General features: G+C 39.3%; 1 protein-coding gene across 2 annotated transcripts in view; it reads right to left on the bottom strand.

The window, feature by feature from the left end:
• The window catches only part of UXS1 (UDP-glucuronate decarboxylase 1), a 68590-nt gene that overhangs the window by 5005 nt on the left and 38135 nt on the right, over positions 1-25450 (bottom strand). For both annotated transcript variants that reach the window (XM_005505838.4, XM_065060144.1), the window contains 7 exons: positions 22228-22332; positions 20908-20967; positions 18406-18527; positions 4907-5026; positions 3464-3507; positions 2195-2255; positions 725-782 (listed from right to left, as the gene is read on the bottom strand). In XM_005505838.4, the coding sequence (XP_005505895.2) occupies positions 725-782; positions 2195-2255; positions 3464-3507; positions 4907-5026; positions 18406-18527; positions 20908-20967; positions 22228-22332 (570 nt within the window). The remainder of the gene's footprint in view (positions 1-724; positions 783-2194; positions 2256-3463; positions 3508-4906; positions 5027-18405; positions 18528-20907; positions 20968-22227; positions 22333-25450) is intronic.

The following is a 25450-nucleotide window of genomic DNA, read 5'->3' as shown; positions in this document are numbered from 1 at the left end:
ATGAGCTTTTTAACGGTAGTTGAGGGAGAACAGCCCGCATGATTGTGAGGAACCACGTTGCTGAAATATCTGTATTTCAGCTAAGATGTTAGGCAAGGCATTTTCATTCATGTATTTTACATTTAATAGAATCTCCTGAGTTGGAAAGGATCCACAAGGATCATCGAGTCCAACTCCTGTCCCTGCACAGGACAACCCCACAGTTCACACCATGTGTCTCAGAGTGTTGTCCAGTCTCTTCTTGAACACTGTCAGGCTTGGGGCCGTGACACCTCCCTGGGGAGCCTGTTCCAGTGCTCCACCACCCTCTGGGGGAAGAACCTTTTCCTAATGTCCAACCTAAACCTCACCTGGCACATCTTCCTGACATTCCCTCATGTCCCAGGACTTGAGGTCCCAGGTCCTCCAAGCCCCTGTGCCAAAACAAAGCTAAAAAAGTTCAAAAATCACTATATAAAATAATGGGTACAGACTGCAGATACACAGAAAGAATGTATTCTTTCTACAATTCATGCAATATTTTGCATACAATTGAGAGGATTTGGATTATCTCAAGAATATTTAATTATATGATCAGGATACAGTTAAATGGCTTTGATAAAGTTATTAAGAAATCCAAAGACCTACTAAATTATCCATATATTACACACATTAATCAAGTAATAATCAGCTAATGACAATAAGTACTTCATAAGCTTTAGGAAGAATTAGTTATCATACTCACCAACAAGTTTTTTAATTAACTGGGCAAATTCTAGGATAGTGTGCTCTTCTGGGTTTCCCTAGAAATAAAAGAGGTATTCATTACGACAACAATTGAAAACCTTACGACAGGTTAGCTTTCTGACATGAGACACTTCTAACACGGTCATGTTAAACTCTGAAAAAGCTAAACATTATGTCTTAGTCCTACTTCGATGAAAAAATGTAACTTGGATAAGATTCATACCCACTGGAAAAGTTGCCCTCCATTACATTTGCCTTGCTAATTCAATGTATATAGGGGGGTGCCCAAATAAATCAGTCTGTAAAGAATGGGCAAATGCACCTCACTCACAGTGAAGGCATATGTTACTCAGCAGCCCGCACAACCACATCATCAGTTCGAAATCTGGATCCAGGGACTTTGCTGAGTTGAGGACAGACAATATAACAAAGAAGTATGCTAAATTCTCTGTTCATCTAAAGTTGGGAAATCAAAATAATTTGGCTGTAATCAATTGCTTCCACATTTACTACACCTTACATATCAATATGTATGAAGTTACTTGCTCTCTATACAGTAGTGCCTTTTTTAACTATTTTTTAACCAGCTTGCACATGAACTCTGGATCAACATCTCAAAATAAAATTCAGAAAGCTTCCTGTTAGCATTTGCTCACCATCATCAGACCCAATTCCTTCCACCCTAGCTTTCCTCATTGCAAAACTCTTTTTTACTATATTTTGCTTGATCTAAAGCTGAACATTTAGGTACACAGAGATCTAAACACTGAGTTTTCTGGAGACGAAACGTGATGGGGTTTAAAAAGACAAGCACAGAAATTAATTCATGGCCACAGTAAAAAACATAGAAATTAATTCATGGCACAGTAAAAACTGAAAATCTAGTGAACAATTCCCTGAAGTGTTGTATATATGATTTGGCAAAAGTTCACATACACAGAAATGAGCTGGCATATGCATCCTTTTTCTATTCTTATATCCACTGCTGAGAAAAGTTCTAAGCAGCTTTAATCAATACCAGAAAATTACACAATCAAATACTTCCCCATTTTCCTCTAATCAAGGCTAGTATGAAGTGATCTCTAATTATTTAGAGCTAAGTATTCCTTCAATATTTTTTTCATTAAAACCAGGCTTTAACCATAATTTCCTGGGTGTATTTTGCATGTGCCCCTCTCTGCTGATTTTTTTTTTTTTTTCATATTCTAGTTGCACAAATCTTTTCACTAAAACAAATGAAAAACTCTAGTAAATTTATCTTGTTCTTGGAACTACAAGATCTCAGTATCTAGGGGATTAATCTCCTTCTTAAAAAAAAAAAAAACATGGAAGAATATATTATTCATAATGGAAAGAGCTTTTCTACTCCATTTAATTCTTCTACAAATCAGCATCAGTGATGAGGAATAAAACAGAGGTAACGTTGGCCACTACACAGTAAACAGTAGAGCAGAGCTGTCGTACTCACCAAGTTGACAGGACTGCTGACATTGCTGTTCATCAACGCCACCAACCCATTCACAAGATCACTATATAAAAGGGAAGAACAGATTGAGGTAATTTCTACTTGCCTATAAATAATATTCTTGTCTAAAAAGAGAGCTACCTCCTCAGCCCTAGTAAAGCAGATCAAGCAGCTGAGCAATACTGAAATTAGATTTACAGTGTATATTGCAATGGGTGCAATGGCTGCTTGTTGTAATGTAACATACTGAATTAAAGGTTAGTTTGAAAGGGCAATTATCTTTGGGACATACTGACTATAGTTCATGTGAGCATTTGAAATAACATAAAAAAAAAATAAAGTTACTAAAAAATTAATACTTCTTCTTCTCTCCAGTATCCAAGTATATTTAGAGGCCCATTTGTAACACATTTCAAATAAAGTAGTTAGGTTGTAATACAGATGCACATGACACCACCGCCTGCTTTGCAGTTTGTTGTTTGAATTGTCTTCTCGCTTTCTATTCTTAAACCACATTTGTTAAAACACAGCATTTTGGTGCTACCTCCTCCTAGCAAAATAACCCAAAGTTATTTTGGATTATTAGCAAACTCAGCATTTTGCCCCGGACATAGAAATCCAGATTCCTTTCATTATGACTCACAGTCAGGAAAGGAGTGGCTACTTTGAACTGATGGGGTTTCCTTAATGTCTATCACTGCTGTCATTACTTTAAGCAGAGGGAGAGAACATTTCCAAGCAGCGGATGATTAAAACAAAGCAGAATCCTGGCACGGAAGTGCAGCCAGCACGACAGAACAAAAGATTCTGAGGTACAGACCAATTTTTCACAGTGAAAGCACATTCTGCCTTTGCTTACACTGCAAATATTAGCTCCAGCAATTCCCTCTCAACTGGTTCCTTCTCCCCAAAAGGAGGCACATGCCTGAAGAGCTCCCACACCGACCACAGCACCCCGAAGACACGAGGTGGCAGTACTGCATTGAAATGTAAGGGCTGACGCACTGCTCAGACTGAAAGCAGCATGAGAAACTTCCCTACCCGTTACTTGCTGTCCTTTGAAGGGAAGAACACATTCATATTTTAATTAAAAGTTCTAAATCAACTAATGTTTTGTTTCTTGGTATTTTAAAAAACTTCATTGTCTTTCTTCTGAAAGTAAAGCTGGCCTAAGAATGAACATAATTTCTTTGACTAAAATGCATACAAAGCTGGTCAAGCTCAAAGAACCAGCAAGTAAAATAAATATCAGACAGTACAAACGACACTTACCTGACATACTGGAAAGCTCTTGTCTGAGTTCCAGGTCCATAGACCTAAAACCAGATGAAAATAGAAGAATTACATAAATATAAAAGTCCTCTTCAGCCTAATTATCTTCTCCTCACTCTTCTAGAAAAATGTCCCAAGAAGAAACACCTGAGACACAAGCTCAGTGTTGCAGGAACAGAAAAAGATGTGCATGCAGAGCCTTTGGCAAAGAACCAGTGCTTTGAAAGTCTCTTTGCTCTTGGACGTGTCTCCAGGAAACATAACCTGAAGCATTTTGTTAACTAGAACTCTGAGTGTAGGAAACATTCTCAGGGATGTAGGACAGAGTGACACTTTGTCCTCTCCTGGAGTACTGAAAGAGGCTGCAGCATTCACTCAGCCAGAAAAGACAGCCAAATATTTAAAGCAAACCTCAGAATACTAAGATGTGGTTATGATGAGCAATTTTTATTTGCTCATTAACATCAGATAACTGACTTCAAAGAGACCACCAAATCTTAGTGGTCTCTCAAAAAACTGTCAAGAAAAACAGCACTGTAAGCGTTTAAAGGAATCAGAACAAAAAAAAATCATATGACTGTCTAAATATTACTATATGGGCAAATTGGAAGTAAAATAATTTCTAGTGGCTAGAACTTTGGAGTAAGCTAGTTGTTGCAGTTCAAAACAGATATTAAGACATACCTACAGTGTACATTAATGGTATCAGATTTATTATTTTTTCACATTATAATTGTGTGCAGTACTAAAATCTCTACACTACAAATACCTAAATTCTGGAAGTTATCAGTAGGCATATTTAAGCAGATAAACACATATCTTACCACATGCTTGTTTTCCCAGGGAACAGGAAAGACAATACAACTGGTATACATGAAATCATGTAATAGTTTGGGTTGGAAGGGACCTTCAAAGGTCATCTAGTCCAACCCCCTGCAATGAGCAGGGACATCTGCAACTGGATCAGGTTGCTCAGAGCCCTGTCTGGCCTGGCCTGGAATGTCTCCAGGGATGGGGCATCTCCCACCTCTCTGGGCAACCTGGGCCAGAGTTTCACCACCCTCAGTGTAAAAACCTTCTTCCTTGTGTCTGGCCTGAATCTCCCCTCTTCTAGTTTAAAAATATTACCCCTTATCCTGTCAGAACAGGCCCTGCTAAAAAGTCTGGCCCCATCTTTCTTATAGGGCCCTTTTAAGTACTGAAAGGCCACAATTAGGTCTCTCCAGAGCCTTCACTTCTCCAGGCTGAACAACTCCAATACCACCGACAGAGTGTATCTTTGCACACATAATTCTATAGACTTGAGCTTTATATATTGAAAAAGTTGATTTTTCAGAAGGAGGGAAACCTCAGTGTTTTCTGAAATTTAGCTTCCTTCATAGCACATGAGGATAGGATATGAAGGCAAATGACTCTTTGCATCACTGAGAGGTCACTACTTACTGTTAATGGTTCTCCTTGGAGGGCTTGTAGGATAAAATTACTGACAACTCTACCATCATTCATATGCATTCGAGGACCAAAGGTATTGAATATTCTGGCAACCCTGACTTCAACTCCTTCCTGTAGGCAAAGAAAAAAAGAATTGTTCTTACCTTAATAAGAGTGTTTTTCTTCCTAAAAGGGCAAATTAACTCTACCCTGTCCAAAAGCTTTCTTAAGAATCCTTCATTGTTTTCTCAGCATGAAACACTTCTAAGCTCTAATCAACGCCACCGGAAACTGTAGAACATACAGCAAGGTAATTTATACTAGTTGGCAGTATTTGTAACGCAAATTCTAAATCAGAGCTACAACAGCTGATGATTTCCACACACACATTTTCTTCAGACAAGAACGTTAAGGTTTTTCAATAGTACCAACCAATAGTACTTCCAACAACAACTTATTTCACCTGGGACTTATCTACATTTTTTGCACACACGTGAAGTCTCACATCATCAGATATAATACCAAGGTAGCATTTCCAAAGATTAGAAAAACTGAGCACTTCAGATAAGTATCTTTACCTATACTATAAAGTGCCTTTGAAACCACAGTCACAAGGTTTCTCAGCTCCCTGCTACTTATTAGGCTGTGTAAACGTATGCATTACAATCCAGGTCTCTTCAATGGCTTAGTTTTTTGCAACAAATTATTCTGTCATTCCCAAAAGTCTTTCCTGCAGGATATTTCACAAATCTTCAAAGCAAAATGCAACAAACATGTGAAATTAGAAAATGTCTGGATAAAACATTTTAACACTGGGAAACTGCAAACTCAAGTAACCTCTCTCTAGGTATTTTCTGTTTATTGATACTTACTCATCTGGACAAACCACAGTTAATGACAAACCCTACAAGAAGGATATTTGGCCTTTGTAAGCTGAAGCATGCACTTGGCTCCTGATGAGTTCAGAACAGCACAGTATGCTGTAAAAAGATAGATGCTACCACATGAGAGCGATAGCCACAAGAGCGATAGCCACAAGGCAGGGAGGAAGGTGTCAACTTCAGCCCAGGCCTGTGCATCCTCCTCATAACTCCCCGCTTATAGAAAAAGCCATCCTTGTATCAGCCACAGCAAACACACTTTGTATGAAGCAAACTTCGTGCTGCTGATTCACCTGAAGCAACAAGCACAAGGTTCTGGAGTTGCACACTTTCTGTCAGAGTTTACACAGAACATCTCGTACTTTCAGTGCCTTTTCCTAAGGACTAGACCAATGTTTGCCATTTTGTTGGAAGACAAGGGTGTGCGTGGAAGAAGTGTGTTGCTGGTACATCTGTGGCTGAAGGCTGCAGCTCACACACACTTGACTCAGCAGAGATCTGAAAACACATTTTTCTTGGAAATAAATGTAGCTTTGTGTCCAACAGAGACTTGCAGGAATACCTGATCTCTCTCGGATCTCCAATGGATTCATAAACGAATGAATCCTCAAAGAAGTTACGGGAAAACAATAGCATTAGCTTTTTACAGATGAGAAAATGAAAGGCAAAAGGAACATTTAACACTAACTATTCCTTGGTGTTGAGAAATGGGAAACACCAAGTAGTACACATAAAGCCAAACACTTTCTGGTATGGAGAAGGCCAAACAACATCCAGTTGTGTTTAACTGCAGGTAAGGTTTTAGCCATCATGATTAAAATGTTGTTTTAATTTGCAACTAAACTGTCAGCTAGCATTAACCAGGGATGTTAGAAAAAGCTATAGTCTTGGGTTCTTCTTACACAACAAGCGTGCAACCACAACAGAGCCAAAATAACCTCACAACATCCCCTTGCCCCTGATGAGAGGCCCTGGAAAGAGCAGAAGTCCCTTCCCAAGCAAAATGCATCAGACAGGAACATATTCTTTTTTTCCTGCTAGCTAAAAAAGCACAGCAGAGTAACATGTCAAACATATACTTCCAGCAGCATATTTACATTACAGAGCCATTCTCAATGCCTTCACTGTATCTGGAAATATATACTCTGATACAGTTTCTCATTCTTTCATCTTGCCCAGCACTCTATCTTAAAAAGGACACTGACTCCTTCAGGGAAGGATTGTATTTCATGCGGGCTTTCCAGACACTGCCATTAAAAACAAGCACAGAAAACGAGGCACTTGGAAGCTAGTACTCAAGATACTAAAATAACTCATTAAACAATGCTGACCAAAAAGCCTCTCTTGTACTGCATTAGCTACAGCAGCCGCCTTGTTTTCTAGTATTGCCAGGAAACTAGCAAGAGATCTAGAAAAGAAAAACACATTCACTCCAGGCACTTACTCATAGCCACAGTGAATCCAGTATTTCTTCTCTCTTCTATTTATTCCCTGCCCCCCAGTGTAATGATGTCTTTTAAAATGAGTAATTTTTTATTCATAGTATCATCTAGAAGAGCTTTCCTCTGCAGCCTGCTGCTTTGAAAATCTGTTTTCTCTTTAGCTGAATTTTCATTTGTGCCCATAAAACTGGGAGCTATATTCTGAAAATAAACTCTTCCACAGACAAAGAAAAGAGATTTTGGAACCAGTAAACTTCAAAATTGTCCTACGGTCCCCTTTGTCATTTCAAGAGCATCTCCTTTGAAGTGATCCTTTTTGCATGTTGAATAACTCCCTACTCCTTTTTGTACTGTTTATGAATACTTATGGCATGGGTGGCAAACGTATGGCCCATGGGCTGAAATCAGCCCTCCACCTTGTTTTATCTGGCCTGGCACTTTGTTTCTACATGGTGGCAGCACTGAGCTCCTTGTCCCCGGGCTCCTGCCAGCACTGGTCACTGTGCAGCGCGTGTGACTCGTGTTGCACTGCAGGAGCAGGAGAATAGTGGGAGCTGTGACCGTAGCTACAAGAGAGCGGTGAATCTGTGTGAGAAGAATAATGGGTGACACTGATGGGCGACACTAGTAACTGCCTTGGGCACTGAAAGACAAGACAGACAAGAATTACCAGGAGAAGGATGGTGGAATAAGGAGAATGCTCCTCATGGGGGGTGATAAAAGGAGAATATCACTAGGCATGTCCACCCTCACAAGAACATTCTCTTTATTCCACCATGGAAGAATGAGGAGAATGTTCATGCTGGGGAACAGCATTAAGGATAATGTTGCTGTCCAAGGAACTGGTGATGGGGGAATAAGGAGATTGTTACTGGGATAGATGGAGGTGGAGAATTGATGAAGAAAGAGTGACTGCTGTTCATGGGGAAGGGGGTTTGAAGGAAAGGTGAGCCTGTGTGAGAAGGTCTGAGTATTATTTAACTTGGTCCTAACGGACATCTTGGTCTTCTACTTAGGTAGCACACCATACCATCTTCGGTGGAACAATCTGAATCCCAAAATGTCCAGTAAGAGAAAGACTGATGCAGGAGGAAGGCAATTTAATGATGGATGGGAAAGTAAATACATGTTTGTGTTTCAAGGAGGAAGAACAGTATGTCTTGTGTGTTATGAGACAGTGTGGGTGATAAAGAAGTACAATGCATATAACCGAGTGACAAACACAAGGCCTGTGGGCTGAATCCTAAAATTACACTTGGCCCTTTGAAGGCAACCACAAGGCTGATGTGGCCTCTGGTGAAAATGAGTTTGACATCCCCAACTTATGGTATACTCTTACCTATGTTCTGTTACTCTAAATATCAACATCAACGACTATCTCCACCATATTCCCACTAGCAAAGGCAGTTATTTCCCCAGATTTGTGGCAGTAAGTCATGTACAATATTTTACTATCCCTAGAGAAGGGAGAAAAATGTCTTTGGCTCACATTTATACTGCTGAAGAAAAGAGAGCTTGAGACTCATCCCTGACACTAAGATCAAATATCATCAACTGGCTTCTGTCCTCATAGTTTAAGACTATGCCTTCCTATAGCAGATTATTCAGAGAGAAAGTTCCTTGAGCAATGCAAAACAGAGCCTGGGAGCAAGCTAACAAAATGCAGCATTGTGGGCTATCAAAACACTTCAGCTCACTCTATTATTTACCAGTATGGACACATACACAGAAACTGTGCCTGTACAGACAGAGAGGGAAGACAGAAAAGATGCAAGAAAAATTGTTATGACTTCTAGAGATACCTCCTCTGAATAAACAGTCAGACTATTCTATAGCTCTCCATCAAAAAGCAGCATTAGTTATCCAGTCTTCCCTGCAAAACAGACTTGTCCAAGGTATTGTACACGAGTCTTTGCCACTTAGTTCTAGAGATCCCTGCTCCAGAAAGTATCAAAGTATCAATGATACTATGATAACATCTGAATTTAAAAAGACATATTTTAAGCCTTTTAAGAGAACATATCTCCTTGTGTTGACTGTCTCAGAAAACAGATCAATACAGAATACAACTCAAATGTCAAGAGGTTCTTTTAACCAAAACAGCTTGAACATACGCTGTACCTGTAATTCACGAGGGTATCAGGCAAGCTTGTTTTACTAATCAACAGTGTTTCCTTCTTTGTAAAGTCTGCGGATGTACCAGAACACCAAGCTTGAATGAGACCTTCCTGCACAGAAAATCAAGAAGGTGAAGCCTGCCACTGTCTGCTCTGCAGCAGACAACTGGATTCACCAACAAAACAAAAAATCTGCCAGGGAAAGCCCAGGCATGGTTATCACTGTGACCTGATACAAATCCTTATCAATATTTCAGCTAAAATTACTATGATTGTTGCCTGCATCTCTTGCTTTATGAGTCGCTTCCTTACTGAGTCATTCTTTCCCATGTATTTCAGAGATCATTAACTAACTCTCAAAATTATTCCCTAAACCCCGATTTGTAATCACAGCAGAATTATAGCAGTGTTCACCAGGATCCACCTGTGTTTAAGCTACAATATCCTACACTGAGGCTTGGTCCAAGGTATTATATATATATATGTACTGGCTATATATATATATGAGATAAATTCTTGGTTATTAACAGCTTTTTAAAACTGTTTTGCAAAAATACTGATGCCAAGATACGAATTTCACAAACAGTAAAGCTCCTGAACAAGCTAGGAAGGACAGTCACAATCACCTGACACAGTGCAGGTACTCAAACACAACCAAGGCACTACTCTTCTCTTACGGCTGAAATACTACCGTGCTTATAGTTCAACACTTCCCAGACTAGAGAAGCTAAAGCATCTCTCTGAGGTCTCTTCATAGCGTTATTTATACCTCTCTGCTAAAACTACGTTCTATTTCTACCTTTTGCATACCTCTTGTATATACTGTATGTGGCCAATGCAATCAGACGCAGCTCTTTTCCACCAGCACTCTGACAGAAGACGTTGCTATTGAGAAGCAATGTGTACCCAAATTACAAGGATATTCCCTTCAGACAGAGATTTTAACCTCAGTATTTTACCACACAATATGGCTTCTGAACAAGAGGTGGCAGATAATAGAACCAGTGCTGTGATATCCACTGAAGGAGAACCGTATCACAGCTTCCAGTAAGGTTCCAATAAGGGTCAGGAACACAAACAAATGAACGACAATATATACTCCGAACAATTTAATTTTAGTCGTCTGCATAATGGAGAGTTCTGCAGAATTATGATAATGAATTAGTGTAACAATGACAGATGCAGGTGAAAGAAAATGCCTTACCACTACTGTATGAGGTGGATGCATGAGGACGGTTCATCTTACAGACAAGGATAAGAGGTGTACCAAATTGAAAACAACACAAGAAACAACACACACTTTGCATCAAGAGATGAATGCTGCCATGGGTATATTCTTACTCAAACATCAGATAAACTTAGTGAAGTGAATCAATCTTCAAAAAGAGTTTAAAGTCTTCCTAACTTCAAAATTCAATATGCACAACCATGTAGCAATATCAAGAACAAAGAACTAAGTTCTCCAGTTACCTGAGGGAAATCAGAAGATGGGATTTCTTACGGCACAAGAAAAAAACAAACTAAACAAAAACAAACCCCCAAAACTGACAACCAAAAAAACCCAACAAAACCAACCACCGCCACCAAAAAAACCCACAAAAAAATAGAGCACAGAAACTATGGAAAGTATTCAGACTTCTCCTGGGAAACTGCCTATGTTTATTCCGTGGCTTTGACAATCACTACCATCCAGTCTTCTGACCTTGTCTATGGTACGCAGTTATTTTGCAGTTGTTAACAGCACAGAGCATGTAGAAACAGTAGGTACTAGAGCATTAGCAAAACCATTATATCTGAACACGGCCCAGAAGATGTGACAGTTCTTTCTTGCTTTATTTCCATATAACTTGGAAAAAGTGTTCCTCCACTGATAGAAAAAAGCCTCCTATTTTATTCTCACTGTGTTTGTATTAGGAAATTCTGACAACTCAGATAAAGCAACACAATTTAGAAACAGATACTTAAATAATGAAACTCTCCACTTACGGGAGGGCTCCTGTTACTAATAACCCAGTGAAACAACAGGTTACATTTTTATAATACTGCCTCAGATCAGTGCAGATCCTTTAATCCAACAGCACAGAGAATACATACCAGCAGGTTTTAGAAAACAGCAGGGCTATCAGAAGGACTGTACGAGGATAACCGGGACAAGTCAGTTTCAAAAGTTAAGCATTTTTTAATCTCTAAATGATTACAGTTTGCAGGACTTTATGGAACCACGGGGAAGGATTTTATCTGTGGTTTCTCTTTTCCAAAGTATAAAAGCCTGTTTGTGAGACCCGAAGGTCCAACATACAACAAAGTTGAAAGTAGCTGTCTCATCTTCTGAATGAAGCCAGTTAATCAAGAAGATAAAAGTGACTAAAAACAAATAGTACTTGAAATTTTCAATGGAACTGCCACATTTATTGAGAATATTAATATAACTTCAAGTGTGTTACCTCTTACACTTTACATAGGAAAGGAATTGTGGACAATTTCCTTTCCTTATTTCACTGACTTGGTATATCATAGCTCAACACTAGTTGTGATGATGACATCCGTACTTCAGTTGCCAATGCCCTCCCAGTCAGCAGCGAGAGCGGCTGCAGCACCTCAGCTGGACCTCCCAGGCAGTGCCTGGGGTGACTGTCTGTACCACCTCACAGACTCCCCTCTCCAACCCTCGCCCCACTAATATTCCTGGATGGGAAACTCCTCTGCATGGCTCCTAGAAAGCTAAAGGGATCCATGGTAGCTGTTATCACTACAGTTTAGCTTTGGTGTACATCCAACAGTAACCACCACCTGTGTCATTAAAGGACTGTTGCCTGGGCTTTAGACAACTGTCCTGAGGAGACGCAATGCTTTTGCTTCCCCTTTCCCTCCTCTGGTGTGAAAACCACAAACAAGTCAATTCCATTCTTCCACTAAAAGCATCAATTCTGCATATTTTCTTAAGTGAACTGCTAGAAATCTTCACGTGACAACACCAAAAAAGAATGAGGCATGCTTAAATATAATCTATGTTGAATACCAAGGAAAGAAAACAACGAGCAATAATCAGTGAATATAGGATAAACTCCCAAAAGACATTAAAGCAAACTGCTTTAATTCAACACAGCTATTTGTTTCCTATCTAATTACTCAATAACTACCTCGTTATTCAATATTCAATGCCTTTTCAGTTGCAATTCAATCAACAGTTTTCATTACCCCTACATTTTACATCAAAGCTTTTTATGATTACTGAAACCAATTCAATTTGTGAATTAAAGATTAGGGGGAAAGTACAACTCAACATAAAATAGAAAATCATTCTCATGTTGCAACTGCAGCGCACTTCTATTTTTAACAAATTTCAGCATCATTGTGCATGTGTTATTCTCTCATATTTTTACAATAAACTTCACCTATAGCAGGTCTTCCCTTTCTTCTGTTACCTGGTAAGATTTTTAGGCACCTTGAGTCTTCACAGTCCTGGTTATAGAATATTTTTTAATGTAGAGCATAACATTTGTCCACTTCAATAAGGTTATAGTTAATATTTGATTATGATAACTCCATTCACTCCTATGTGCTTAGAAAGGCACCCAATAGAATTCTTAATTGGAAGATCTAAGCTATTCTGAAACAATTTGAAAACTATCACATCACACCATGCACAGCTAAGCCCATTTGCTGTCACTGAAGCTTGCAGAGCCACAAAGTTGTTATGAAAAAAAGGATGAAGAAAGTGGAAGGACATGAGAAACTTCCCTGCAACATTCCATGCTGACCTGAACCATTGCTTTAGCTCTGGAGAACTTCCTTACAGATCAATGGTATAAGAGAATTAAATTTAACTCACAAAACACCCTTAATATACTCAGCATTTAAAATGCTGTGTATTTGTATTTATTACATGCCTATGCAAACACACCAGATACCTGCCATGAAGGCAGTGTCAGATTCTGGCCAGTACTTAATTTAAGCCAGAGCTGGAGTATAGGCGAATATTTGGATTTCCAGGTAGCTTCATGATTCTAACCACAATTTTTCAAAGAAATAAATGCATACTGAATGGCAACTCCTGAACAAAGCACAAAATCTGCAAAGCAGTGCTATGTGCTGAAACTCCCATCCCACCTCTTTACATCTCCCGCAACTGGATGTTTTCTCCACCTTCCTATGCAATCTTATCACCTCTATAGCAAGTCACACACCTGCACACGAAGTTCATGCAAAAAAAACACTTTGGAAGGACAGCGATGGAAGGGCAGAACAGTAACAAAGATAAGAGCAGAGAATGGAGAAACCAAACAGATCAATAAGCTGTTATAATCAGAGAGTTTTCAAAACTAAGCCTTGCCTCTCGGTGAACCAGCTTTAGCAGGTCGGTTGGACTAGATGATCTCCAGAAGTCCCTTCCAGCCCCAACCATTCTGTGATCTTTTTAAGGCAATTAAGTGAAGTGGAAAAGTCTTTCCAGTAAGGAATGCTAGCAAGCACTGAAAAAGAGATGAAGAGAATGGAATTCTGGAGAAGAATCTGAATCAGAGGACGCAATTTAGTTTCCAGTTGAACAGGTCAAGGAACTAAAGCTTCCCATGGCTTGAGGAAAGTTCCAGAAGGTGGTACTTCTACTCACACTAAGACTGACCTATGTTCTCACACGAATTTACAGAGGGAGAGCTGCTCCCAAAAGCCTACAGCAAATATCTTCCCAAACTGCACACTCAGGTGCCTCACATGTGCTGAGACGAACTCGTGTACGTGCTTTGAATTTGAGCCCTGCATCTCTCCAGTAAATATTTCACTCCCCATCTCTCCTTTCAGGAAGATGCTTATATATTTCTGAATGCTACTACTGCCCTTGGACTCTTTGATATGCATGTACTGCTGGGCTTGTTTAAAGACAGCACTTGTAAAGAGGAGATAAAGTCAAGAAATAGGGGGAAGGGACCTGGGGGTCCTGGTGGACAGCAGGATGAGCATGAACCAGCACTGTGCCCTTGTGGCCAGGAAGGCCAATGGCATCCTGGGGTGTATTAGAAGGGGGGTGGTTAGTAGGTCCACAGAGGTTCTCCTTCCCCTCTACTCTGCCCTGGTGAGAGCACGTCTGGAATATTGTGTCCAGTTCCGGGCCCACCAGTTCCAGAAGGACAGGGAACTGCTGGAGAGGGTCCAGCGCAGGGCAACAAAGATCATCAAGGGAGTGGAGCACCTCCCTTATAAGGAAAGGCTGAGGGAGCTGGGTTTCTTTAGTTTGGAGAAGAGGAGACTAAGGGGGGACCTTATTAATGTTTACAAATATATAAAGGGTGAGTGTCACAAGGATGGAGCCAGGCTCTTCTCAGTGACAACCAATGGTAGGACAAGGGGTAATGTGTTCAAACTGGAACACAAGAGGTTCCACTTAAATTTGAGAAGAAACTTCTCAGTGAGGGTAACAGAGCACTGGAACAGGCTGCCCAGGGGGGTTGTGGAGACTCCTTTGGAGACATTCAAAACCCACCTGGACACATTCCTGTGTAAACTCATCTAGGTGTTCCTGTTCCGGCAGGGGGATTGGACTAGATGATCTTTTGAGGCCCCTTCTAATCCCTAACATTCAGTGATTCTGTGTGATTCTGTGAAATGCTTAATCATAGGGTCAAAATAATTGAACAAAATATAATTGCCAGCAAAAGACTGTATCAAACAAGTCTTGGTCAGGACAGGCTGCTGAGGAATTCTGACAGCTCTGAACAAAGAGGGACCTTGACAAGCTTGAGAGGTGGGCCTGTGTGAATCTCAGGAAGTTGAACAAGGCCAAGTGCAAGGTCCTGCACATGGGTTAAGGCAATCTCAAACACAACTACAGGCTGGGTGAAGAAAGGATTGAGAGAGCCTTGAGGAGAAGGATTTGGTAAGTTGGTTGATAAGAAGCTCAACATAACCCAGCAATGTGCACTTGCAGCTCAGAAAGCCAATTGTGTCCTGGGATGCATCAAAAGAAGCGTGACCTGGACAGCAAGGGAGGTGATTCTGCCCTTCTACTCTGCTCTGGTGAGGCCTGAAGTCCTGTGTCCAGCTCTGGAGCCCCCAGTACAGGAAAGACATGGACCTGTTGGAGAGGGTCCAGAAGAGGCCATAAAAATGACCAGAGGGCTGGAACAGCTCTGCTGTGAGGACAGGCTGAGAGAGTTGGGGTTGTTCAGCCTGGAGAAGAAAAGGCTCCTGGGAGACCTTGCAGCAGCCTTCCAGTACATAAAAGGGCCCTACAAGAAAGCGGGAGAGGGACTTTTTACAAAGGCATTGTCCTGGTTTTGCTAAAAACAAGTTTCTCTTTTAGTGAATTTGCCTGTCAGCTAAAGCCTTCATATTAACTGCATTTTCCTGGAGAACCAGACACATGTTTTGGTAAACCTAGCAATGGAATGCAAACTTATTGATAAGCACGGATGGACATCTCGCGAGAGGGGCGACGAGAAACAAGAGAGCAAGAAACTGACCAACTGTGTATAACATCCCATTCACGTGAATACTTCATATAAACGTGGGAGATCACGAGGATCTCGTCCCTTTTGCCCTTTTCCCTGCTGCTTATGGCCGACATTAGAAGAGGACCTTGCTAGTCGTCCCTGCAAACTGAGGCCTAGTGAGAGACTGAATCCAGCTCTGGTTGGCTGCAGAGTCTAATCCAGGACTTTGGTTGCCGGCTCTGCAGTTGCTGAGACTTTCAAGATTGGTTTTGTATATTTTGTATTATTTTCTCTATTCTTATTAGTAGCATTAGTAAAACATCTTTAATTTTTTCCAACTCTCTTCACTCTGTGCTTCTTTTCCTCCCAATCGCCTCTCCTTAGTGAAAAGGGGGGAGAGGGAGGGGGAAGTGTGGGGGGGAGAGGGGGTTAACAATACATCTGCCAGGGTTTTATTGTCACCCCACAATCTTAACCCTCGACAGGCATGTAGTAACAGGACAAGGGATAATGGCTTTAAACTGAAAGAGGGTGGATTTAGATTAGATAGAAGGAAGAAATTCTTCACCATTGGAGTGGTGAGGAACTGGAACAGGTTGCCCAGACAAACTGCAAATGCCCCAACCCCTGGAAAAGTTCATGGCCAGGCTGGATGGGATTCTCAGTAGTCCCTGCCCAGGACAGGGGAGTTGGAACTAAATGACCCAAACCGTTATATGATTCGATGAATTTTGACTAGATTCAAGAACTGTTCTGATTCAAATAGCCTGTCTGGAAGTATAATGTAGAAGTTAATTTTTATTTTATATATTTTGGAATCATGATTAGGTATTTAAGGTATCTCATAATGTGCATGTTGATGGAAATCTTCATAAGAAATAACAAAAAATATGCAGAAATAAGTTTGGTTGTTTCTTCTTTTCATTGAAGCTGAGAAGATTTTGGAAATATTTTATTCTGAAATCCTGTAAATCAAGTTGCTTTGGGCTAGGTCACCCCTGTCTGAAAACCCTCTTAAAAGCACCATACTTATTTTCATAGCAGAAGTCAGACCTTTGCACTAGCAAATGATAATGCTTCCTCCACTAATAGCATATCATCTAACCTCTGAAGAAAAAAAACAGCTTAGTGTTTCAGAAAATACCCGAATGTGGGACAAGCCTGCGCAGACTTCACTGGCCCATAATACAGTACAAGAAATATCTCTCAGATTTGTGCCTGGGACAGAGAGCTCATTTACATAATGAGTTTTCACTTAACGTATGTGTGCACCTGCAGTTCTACCTTACAAACCTTTGCTATCCTTTGCAAATCCTGCATAAAATTTATGGGATAGTATCAGGACTCTTCCTGGGGCTTTAAGATACAGCCTGTTATTTTCAAATGACCTACTGTCTTGCCCTTCTAAAAGAATACTGCAATATGTACTGCAACCTTGCAAAAACAAAAAAATGCAATATCCTACACAAGAACTGATCAATAAAACTACAATATTCAACTGTCAATGGATTTTCTGACCCACAAGGAATACTTTGCTACAGTAAAGTACAGAAGCGATCATGATGTAAAAGTGCAGTACCACCATATTTGACCTTAAATTATTTAAAAGAGAACAAAGGAGACAGAGACCTCTGACTGTCTGGCTGAAGAGATGAGAAGATTACTACAACCTCTGTACTATAAAATACCATCCCTAAAGACTTACCACTTAAGTTTAATTCTGTTTTCCAGGTTTTTGAAAGCACTTGGTATTTTATAATTTCAAGGTCTAAAAGTCTACAGAATATACTGATACACAATATACAGATTTATACCTTTATATATTAAGGCTGCAAGCAACAAGAAATAGTGGCATGATTTTCTTCAGTATGCCACATTTCTTCTAATTGAATGGTCTCCCAGAGACTAGCTGAACAGTAACTAAATAAGATTCACACACAGGTAAAGAGTTGATGCTGGGCTAGTTAATGATGAGCTTCTTCTTGATGATTACAGAACCCACAGAAACTGGCATGTATAATTTCACAAACATATTTTAAATTGCATTTTTATCCTTCTGATGCTGTGTTTGCATGAAAAAGTGCACTACATAGCTGAGTATTCACATGTATTGTTAAGGGCTGTATTTACACCTACATATTTTAAGACACTTCTAAAGTGATTTAAAATACATTGGTCCTATATGGGTACTCATTAAAGAACTTCCTCATTTTTACCTGTATATTCCGATTTCAATTATGATCATTAAACACTCCACATTTATCAGCAAAGGCCCTATTCAGCAAAGGCCCTATTCAGCACAGGACCAACTTAAAACAACTCTGTTATCTAGATCCCAAATTAGTAAAGTCACCCCAGTTTAATCTAAACATAATTTATGATACTGAAAGACATAATATGTCTATCGAGGAGACTAAAGCACATTTTCTTGAGGAATATTGCTCATGGTCTGAAAAACACAGCAGATGGAAGCAATAAAAATTTTGCACTAAAGAACACAGATTTTGAAACTACAGCATGAACTCTCCTACTAAAGACAATCTCTTTTGCCCTCCTAACCCTAAATACACATATTCCATTTTTGCCATACATTTGGCCTTCATAATTACATAAAATCCATTGAATCTGATACAAGTTTAATACCTGCTTCATGTATGCATAGCACATGGTTTCTGCAACCCGCTTTCCTTCATCATAGCAGGCTCTTGGACCTATTGGATTCACATGGCCCCAGTAATCCTCATTTTGAGGGTGAACTTCAGGATCTATGTGGGAAACAAAACAAAACACCTTACATGCTTTTCTGTCAAAAAGGTGACTATATTTAATGAATATTTCAGTAGATCATTGGTGTTACAAAGTTTAACAGCTTCCCTCTGAACTATACACTTGAAAATATTAAGTTTCAACACCATTCCTTAAAAGTGTATTCAATGGAACCATGAAAATGACAGTTACAGAAGATGTGAGGCAAGATAACTGAGTGCAAGCAAACAGCTGCCATCATCTGCTTTCCCCTATAAATACGTGAGAACTGAAGGTTAAATTCAAGTCTTCTCTGCAAAGACAAGACTACCTCAAGGGCACAACTAGGACTATTATCTAAAGTAATTCAGAAGAAATCGATTATGTAAGGCAGGACTTTTTACTGTATTTGGAAAAAAAAATAAAGCATCTTCAAGTTTTACAAAACAAGAAACAAGGAAAGAAAAATGGACAAAATGGAGAAGTACTGCATTTCTTAAAGAAGAGTAGAGTCATGTGCCACAATGTACTTGCTATGTTCCTTCTGCTTTATCCTAACCATTTTTACTAGCTATAACTGGACACAGACAATCAGGTTAGACAATCCTTTTGTCTGATCCAATACAGAAGTTCTTGATTACAAAAAAGCCCACAAAAAACACCCCCACAAACCATCACCACCAACAAAAAACAACCAAATATCTCCTAGGAAGCTCTGTGTGCACTTTATTTGCCTGAATCAACACAAACACTTTGTTACATTTCCCCACTTTGCTATCTGTGCTGCCCCATCCTTCTCACCAGGTTTGAAGTTTGCGTAAGTTACTACTAAACTTTCAAGCTGTTACAGGCTAATTTTTGAAACAACTCTGACAGTTCTGACTAACCCTTCCAGTTTTCATGCTGCTCACAGACATGACTACAGATGAATTCCTGCCATATGAGAGCCACAGAGCAACGGTAAATACAGAGAGGTTTTACATTATTATAGAAGCTTGTAGTATTCTTAAAAGGGCCCCAGAAGATGCTGTGATCTGGAAGGCCACTTCAGTTTGTCTCCCTTCTGGCAGAGGAAGCCCTAAGAAGCACCTGGAAACTTTCTGTACAACACTGCTTTGAGAACTCCCAAGGAAACAGCTATTTTCTGACTTTACTTTCTGTCCTTTATTTCTCAGCAAAATGACCTTGTCTGGTTAGTCAGAGTATGACATGAACAGCTGCTCTCCACTGTCTTTTACTGTCACAATAAAGCCTGATAGAGGGAGTTTCAAGTTTTCACTTCAGCAAGCAGACTGCAGCAGAGCTATGAGGCTCCAGAACTTTATTTTCTTGCCTGTTGGTCCCCTGTTCCAGAAGAGTGTTCAGAATGTTTGTTCAGTTACAGTAGACTCCTTGGGGCTACCATTTTTATCTGTGGAGCCTGACCATGGATAATCAAAGGCAAGGGATACTCAAGCTGCTTATCTGGTGGCCTGGTCATCTTAGTGGATCTCTTGCTTGTGTATGTGCTTTGAATCTCCTTGACTGAAGTTATTCCACCAGAAGTGTGCTCCTTCAGGTATGTTCTTTGCCCTTCCTCATGTTTCCTTCACAAAGCTTTGTATCTTGCTACAGAGGTATTTTTTGTTTGCTTGTTTGTTTTCTAAAGCCTAGGCTCTCACAACTAGTAACGTTGAGCAGTGACTGTGCCTGCAGATCTCCATGAACCTACCAATAGTGTTACTATCAATTAGGGAAGAGTTCACACAGCAGAAAGTTTCTCTACTAGGCACACAGTCTGTCACATATCCCAAGGAAGGAGGATAGTGAAGATTCTAATTTCATCCAGCTAGCCATTCTATCAGTCATGTCCTTGCTACTTCACTTCTTAGTAACAGCAAAAGGAAGGAGATACATAGCACCATATCTCAATATTCTGTTTTAAGTGATACTGCAATGGCATGCATGCATGATCACTGTTTTCTCAGCTTGGAGGCTGTGTCTTTGCCTCTTGCACTGTGCTGCACACATGGGGGCGACTGCTAAATTTTAACAATACAATTCATAAGAACACCAGGAAGAGAGAAGCAGATCTGCTACTGAAATGATCTTTCTTCACAGGTTTTATTATGGCATCTGGATTTTAATCAGAGTTCAACACTGAAAATTACCCCACAAGGCCTTATGAAGAAGAATCATAAACTACAATATAGGAAAGTTAAAGTCTGAGCCTCCGTCCACCGCTCTGACTAGAGATTTAGAGCACGTACTAATGCCCAAATCTTAAGCTGTGAGAAGTACATCAGATAAAGAAACAGAGATAAGACAGTGATGAAAATCTATCAATCATCCAAAATAAGGTTTGTCATTAACCTTTTACACAGATCTCAAGAGTTCTAAAGACTGTTTTTTCTTTCTTACCTCCATATACCTCTGATGTAGAGGCCAGCAACAGCCGTGCTCCAACACGCTTGGCTAACCCTAAATTTTGGGCAAGAAGGAAAGCAGAACATAATTAAATGAAGTTCAAGAATCTGTCAGTGACATTAACTGCTTTAGAGTGATCCCATTTTCCATGTTTTTAAAGAGAATTCCATTTCTCTCACTAGATAAATCTAGTTGTAAATCACATCCATAGCTCCCACTCTCAAGCTAGAAGACTTGAGAAACAGCAGAGTAGCACCCACATGTGTGACATGTTTGCTTCTGGGACTGAAAGTTACACTGAAATGAGATCCAAGAACTCAATATATTGAACTGTAAATGAAGACCAAGGAAGCACAAACCATTCCAGTTATGAAATCTGGATCTTGAAACAAGATGTCATGATCACCAAAACTTAAAAGATAAGCTGCATAAACTCATACAGAATAACATGCTGTAGGACAAAATAAATGCATCATTTTCCCTTTATTAAGTTCCTTTAAACAGCCTTGATGATCCTACTCATCACTCAAAACTATTTTGCACTCTATTTCAATGACTTTCTTGCCTTCCAGTTGGCATGGCTAATCAAAGAAATCTGTCATCTATGTCACACAACTGCCTGGTACCTCAATAGCTTCTAAATCACTTAATTCTCTGAATTCTACTCATTGGAGTACCACTCAAATGAGAAACTCAGCTGAGCTAATGCCTAGTGGGGTTTTTTTGCCTCATAATAACTCTTATGAGCACTGACACCCAGTTCAAGCTGCAGCATATACCAAATGGATCAAAGACGAGAGGAAAAAGCAGGGAAGGCTTGAGGCTGCCTTTTCACAAGCCTAGTCCAGGCATCGAAACCAACAGACAAAGCTACAAATGTTGCCTTGTAATTACCTAGCATGAAGCTAAACATTACACGTTTTTGTGGAATTTGCTAGCCAAGGTGTGCACAAGAGGGTGCAGTCACCAAGGTGGGAAGTGTGGTCACAGACACAAGTTTGCTATCAGACTCCCATGATCTTAATTGTTTCTATGACTTCCATAATTACCACACAGTTATTACTCCATAGCCAAGTTACAGGCACGAAGTTCTTGCGCTTTGATAGCTGAGATTGCACATCCTCAGAGTTCATCTGCAGATATATTTAAAGGAAAAGTACAAAAGTCTTCTAAGATTTAAAAAAACCCCTTATTTTTCTTAAAAAATTAACTTTTAAAAATGTTCAACTCATCTGCTTTGTTACCCCACCAATAACTCTGTCCAGGTTACATTATGTCTAACAAAGTTAAGTAAGAGAAAAGATTTCCACTTACCTAGCATGTTTAATGTCCCAATAGTGTTTGTCTTCAACGTTTTTATAGGATTATACATGTAATTTGGAGGAGAAGCAGGAGATGCCAGATGATAGATCTGGTCCACTACAGAAAACCAGAGTAGGGGGGAAAGAAAGCATTATTATTTTCCCATGCAATACATTAAATGAGAAAGCATTAGAGTCAAGAAACAAGTGCTTCTTTTTACATTTCTTAGCACTGGAAATCAGCACTTCCCACATTGCTGCCTACAGATGATATGTATGCAAACCTGCTGTAACCCCAAGAAAGACTTAATTTTTAGTACAATAAAAAAACTAAAGCATAATATATATATCAACGCTGTTGACACAGAAGTCTGTGTAGGTGTTGACACTTTCCACTTGTAAAAATGTTAGTTATGAGTATTTCAGAGATGTTTACAAGCTGCAAAAATATATGCAACATTTTATTACCCTCAAGTTTTTAAGTGACTACCAGCTTCAGAATATTCTTCTCAAATGGAACCCTAAGCAAAGATGATAGAAACATTTTTTAATACCGGGAGTAATATCTTGGGTATTTTTATTTGTAAGCCACTTGACAACGAAATATTAATAGGACTAGTATCATATTTATATTTTAAATACATACATGCCAAGATAAGGGCATGCAACTTTTGTCCTTTTTCTCCTACCTATTACCTTTGTTCTGTGCTGTACTTTGGATAATACAGCATTTTAGCTTAAAGAAGAAAACCCAAACAACTCCAATATAGAAATCCCAGTGCTCCCCCAAACCCCACCTCCCCCAATTATGAAATACAATTAGCCAACACACTAGACAGTACCTTACAGTCAATGAAGGTGCACTGATGCCTAACCTAATTTAAAATAAGGTAGCTTGGGTATTGGCAACAGACTGCCTAGGTAGCATAAGTCCCAGTCTTAACTAATTATATTTGCTGCATTTCTGTAACTGGAGTATAAACAGACCCAAAGGAAAGACATGATCAACACGACAGCAAAACAGAGATGACTACAACAAAATTAAGCAGTTACACCACTGTCACGAGCACAGGTTAGATCAAAACCCATGATTCTTAATTTAACAATTATTCCTAGCACGAGAGCACAGATAAAGAAAATAGAACAAGGGTTGTAAAAAATTTTAAGTTCAAAGGCCAAATGTATCATCAGTCAAAGCTTTTTTCTCCACCTTCTTCTACTTCAGTTTATTTCTATATTAAGCTAAATTAACTGTGGTTTGCTGTCTATTCATCCAGCAGTCAGACAATTATTTTCAGCTATTTATCCATTTTCATAAAATAGTCTATTTCCAGAACAACTATGGCAATCACTTGTACCAAGGTAGTTCAGAAGACACAAACAGGTATCACAAATGGTATTTGATAGGAAGAAAACAAGCACGGGGGAAAAGTTGCTTTCCCCATACTTCAGAACTTCAAAGAGCTCAGCTCAACCCAGCAAATTTAAATAACTGAAAAAAAAACACATCAGTAAACTGTACAGTACACCAGAATCAGTCTTAAATATGATACCTAAAAGAATCTCAAGCCTAGTTGATTAACACTGATAATAACGGAAAACTTAGGCAAATCCTAATTTGAGATCAGCTTCAGCATATCAAGGTTACAAAGTACATTGCATAAGATAATTCAAAGGTTAGAGGGGGAAAAGTTATTAAATTATAATAAAAACAAACCAATAAAAACTACACTCATTTTCACAAGCAGCATCTGATGTTCAACAAACCTCAACCTGCAAACCTTTCAGAACACAACTATTGTAAAAATAAAAATGCTTTTCTGTCTTCTGTATAACATGAAACACAGTTAGCCAGAACTGCTTAAAAAAAAGAACCCAGATAAGCGAATGCCAAAAAAATTTAAACATAAGATCAAATGAGACACAGTGATGCTGAAGAAAGAAAAAATCCCCTACCAAGGTCATCCAAGAAAAGTAGTCAAAAGGTGATGTAAGAATTAGAATGGCAGGATGGAAGAAGAGAAAGTAATTCCTTCTGTGTTACAAAAGGAAAGCTTGATTTTTTTAAGATGACTCAGCACTGAAACTTGAAAGAGTTTGGAAAAGTAGAGGCCAGCTGTTGTTCCACCAGAAGACAATATCGTGTGGCACAAGGGCTGTCTTGCCCTAGAACAGAACAGTACTGGTCAAATGCTACACTCAAACATATGTTTCTTTAAACCATTTTCTCAGGTGGTTAATAATTAACAAACAGCAGCAAATAAGAACAATATGAAACGGTATTTTGACATTGTACTGATTATTGTTAGCCCTCAGTTAAGTTCAACTTTCACAGTACCTGTGACAATAAACATTTTTCCCAGTTTTAAATTAATTCTTCTGCCAAAACCAGGGATTTAAATTAAAAAACAAAACAAAACAAAAAAAACCCCCACACAAACATGCCCAGATTTTCCTGGAAAAACAAAACAAAACAGAACAAAACAATCAAGTATGAAGTTATCACCTGCTCCTTACTAGCTGAGAACAATGAAATGTTATAGGATTGTGTTTCCTGTTAAGACTTCCCTTCTTCTCTGGTTCACAAACTTCATTTGGCACAGCAGTGACAGAATCCTTTGCTTCCTGACTGCTCTCTAATATAAAAAAGCAGAGTGGTTAGGGCGTGGGTGTCAGACTCATTTTCCCCGGGGCCACATCAGCCTCGCAGTTGCTTTCAAAGGGCCGAATATGATTTTAGGAGTATATAATATAAATGTAGGAGTAGTTACATTTATACAGTCCTAAAATTACATTTGGCCCTTTGAAAGCAACTGCGAGGCTGATGTGGCCCTGGGGAAAATGAGTCTGACGCCCCTGGGTTAGGGTGACAGCAGATATAAGTGGCTTAATTTACCCATGTGGAAAGTACCTATTTTCAACAATCCTTTAGGCAACCCAAATTTTTAAAATAGTTAAAAGCCTTCAAAACACAAGCATCTCCTTAAAATGAAAAAAAAAAACCAAAACACAACATCTTTTTTTAAGATAAGTATGCATTCTGATCATAAAGCTTTTAAAATACTGGCAAAGTTGGCAAGATAAAATATTTAACATTTTTCTGAATCCTTAGTGAAGTGCACTTGCATATATAGCCATGTGATGTTTCTCTAGAAACACATCCATAGGGCAAGCTCATGGCTCCTGTGAGTGCACACTGGCTCTTCCATAGGAGCCATGTGAAAGTGTACCCCGAT

This window comes from Columba livia, chromosome 1, assembly GCF_036013475.1.
Source record: "Columba livia isolate bColLiv1 breed racing homer chromosome 1, bColLiv1.pat.W.v2, whole genome shotgun sequence".
In the NCBI taxonomy this organism is placed as follows: Eukaryota; Metazoa; Chordata; class Aves; order Columbiformes; family Columbidae; genus Columba; species Columba livia.
The sequence above is the reverse complement of the archived record's forward strand: the minus strand, read 5'-3'. Positions and strand labels throughout refer to the sequence as shown.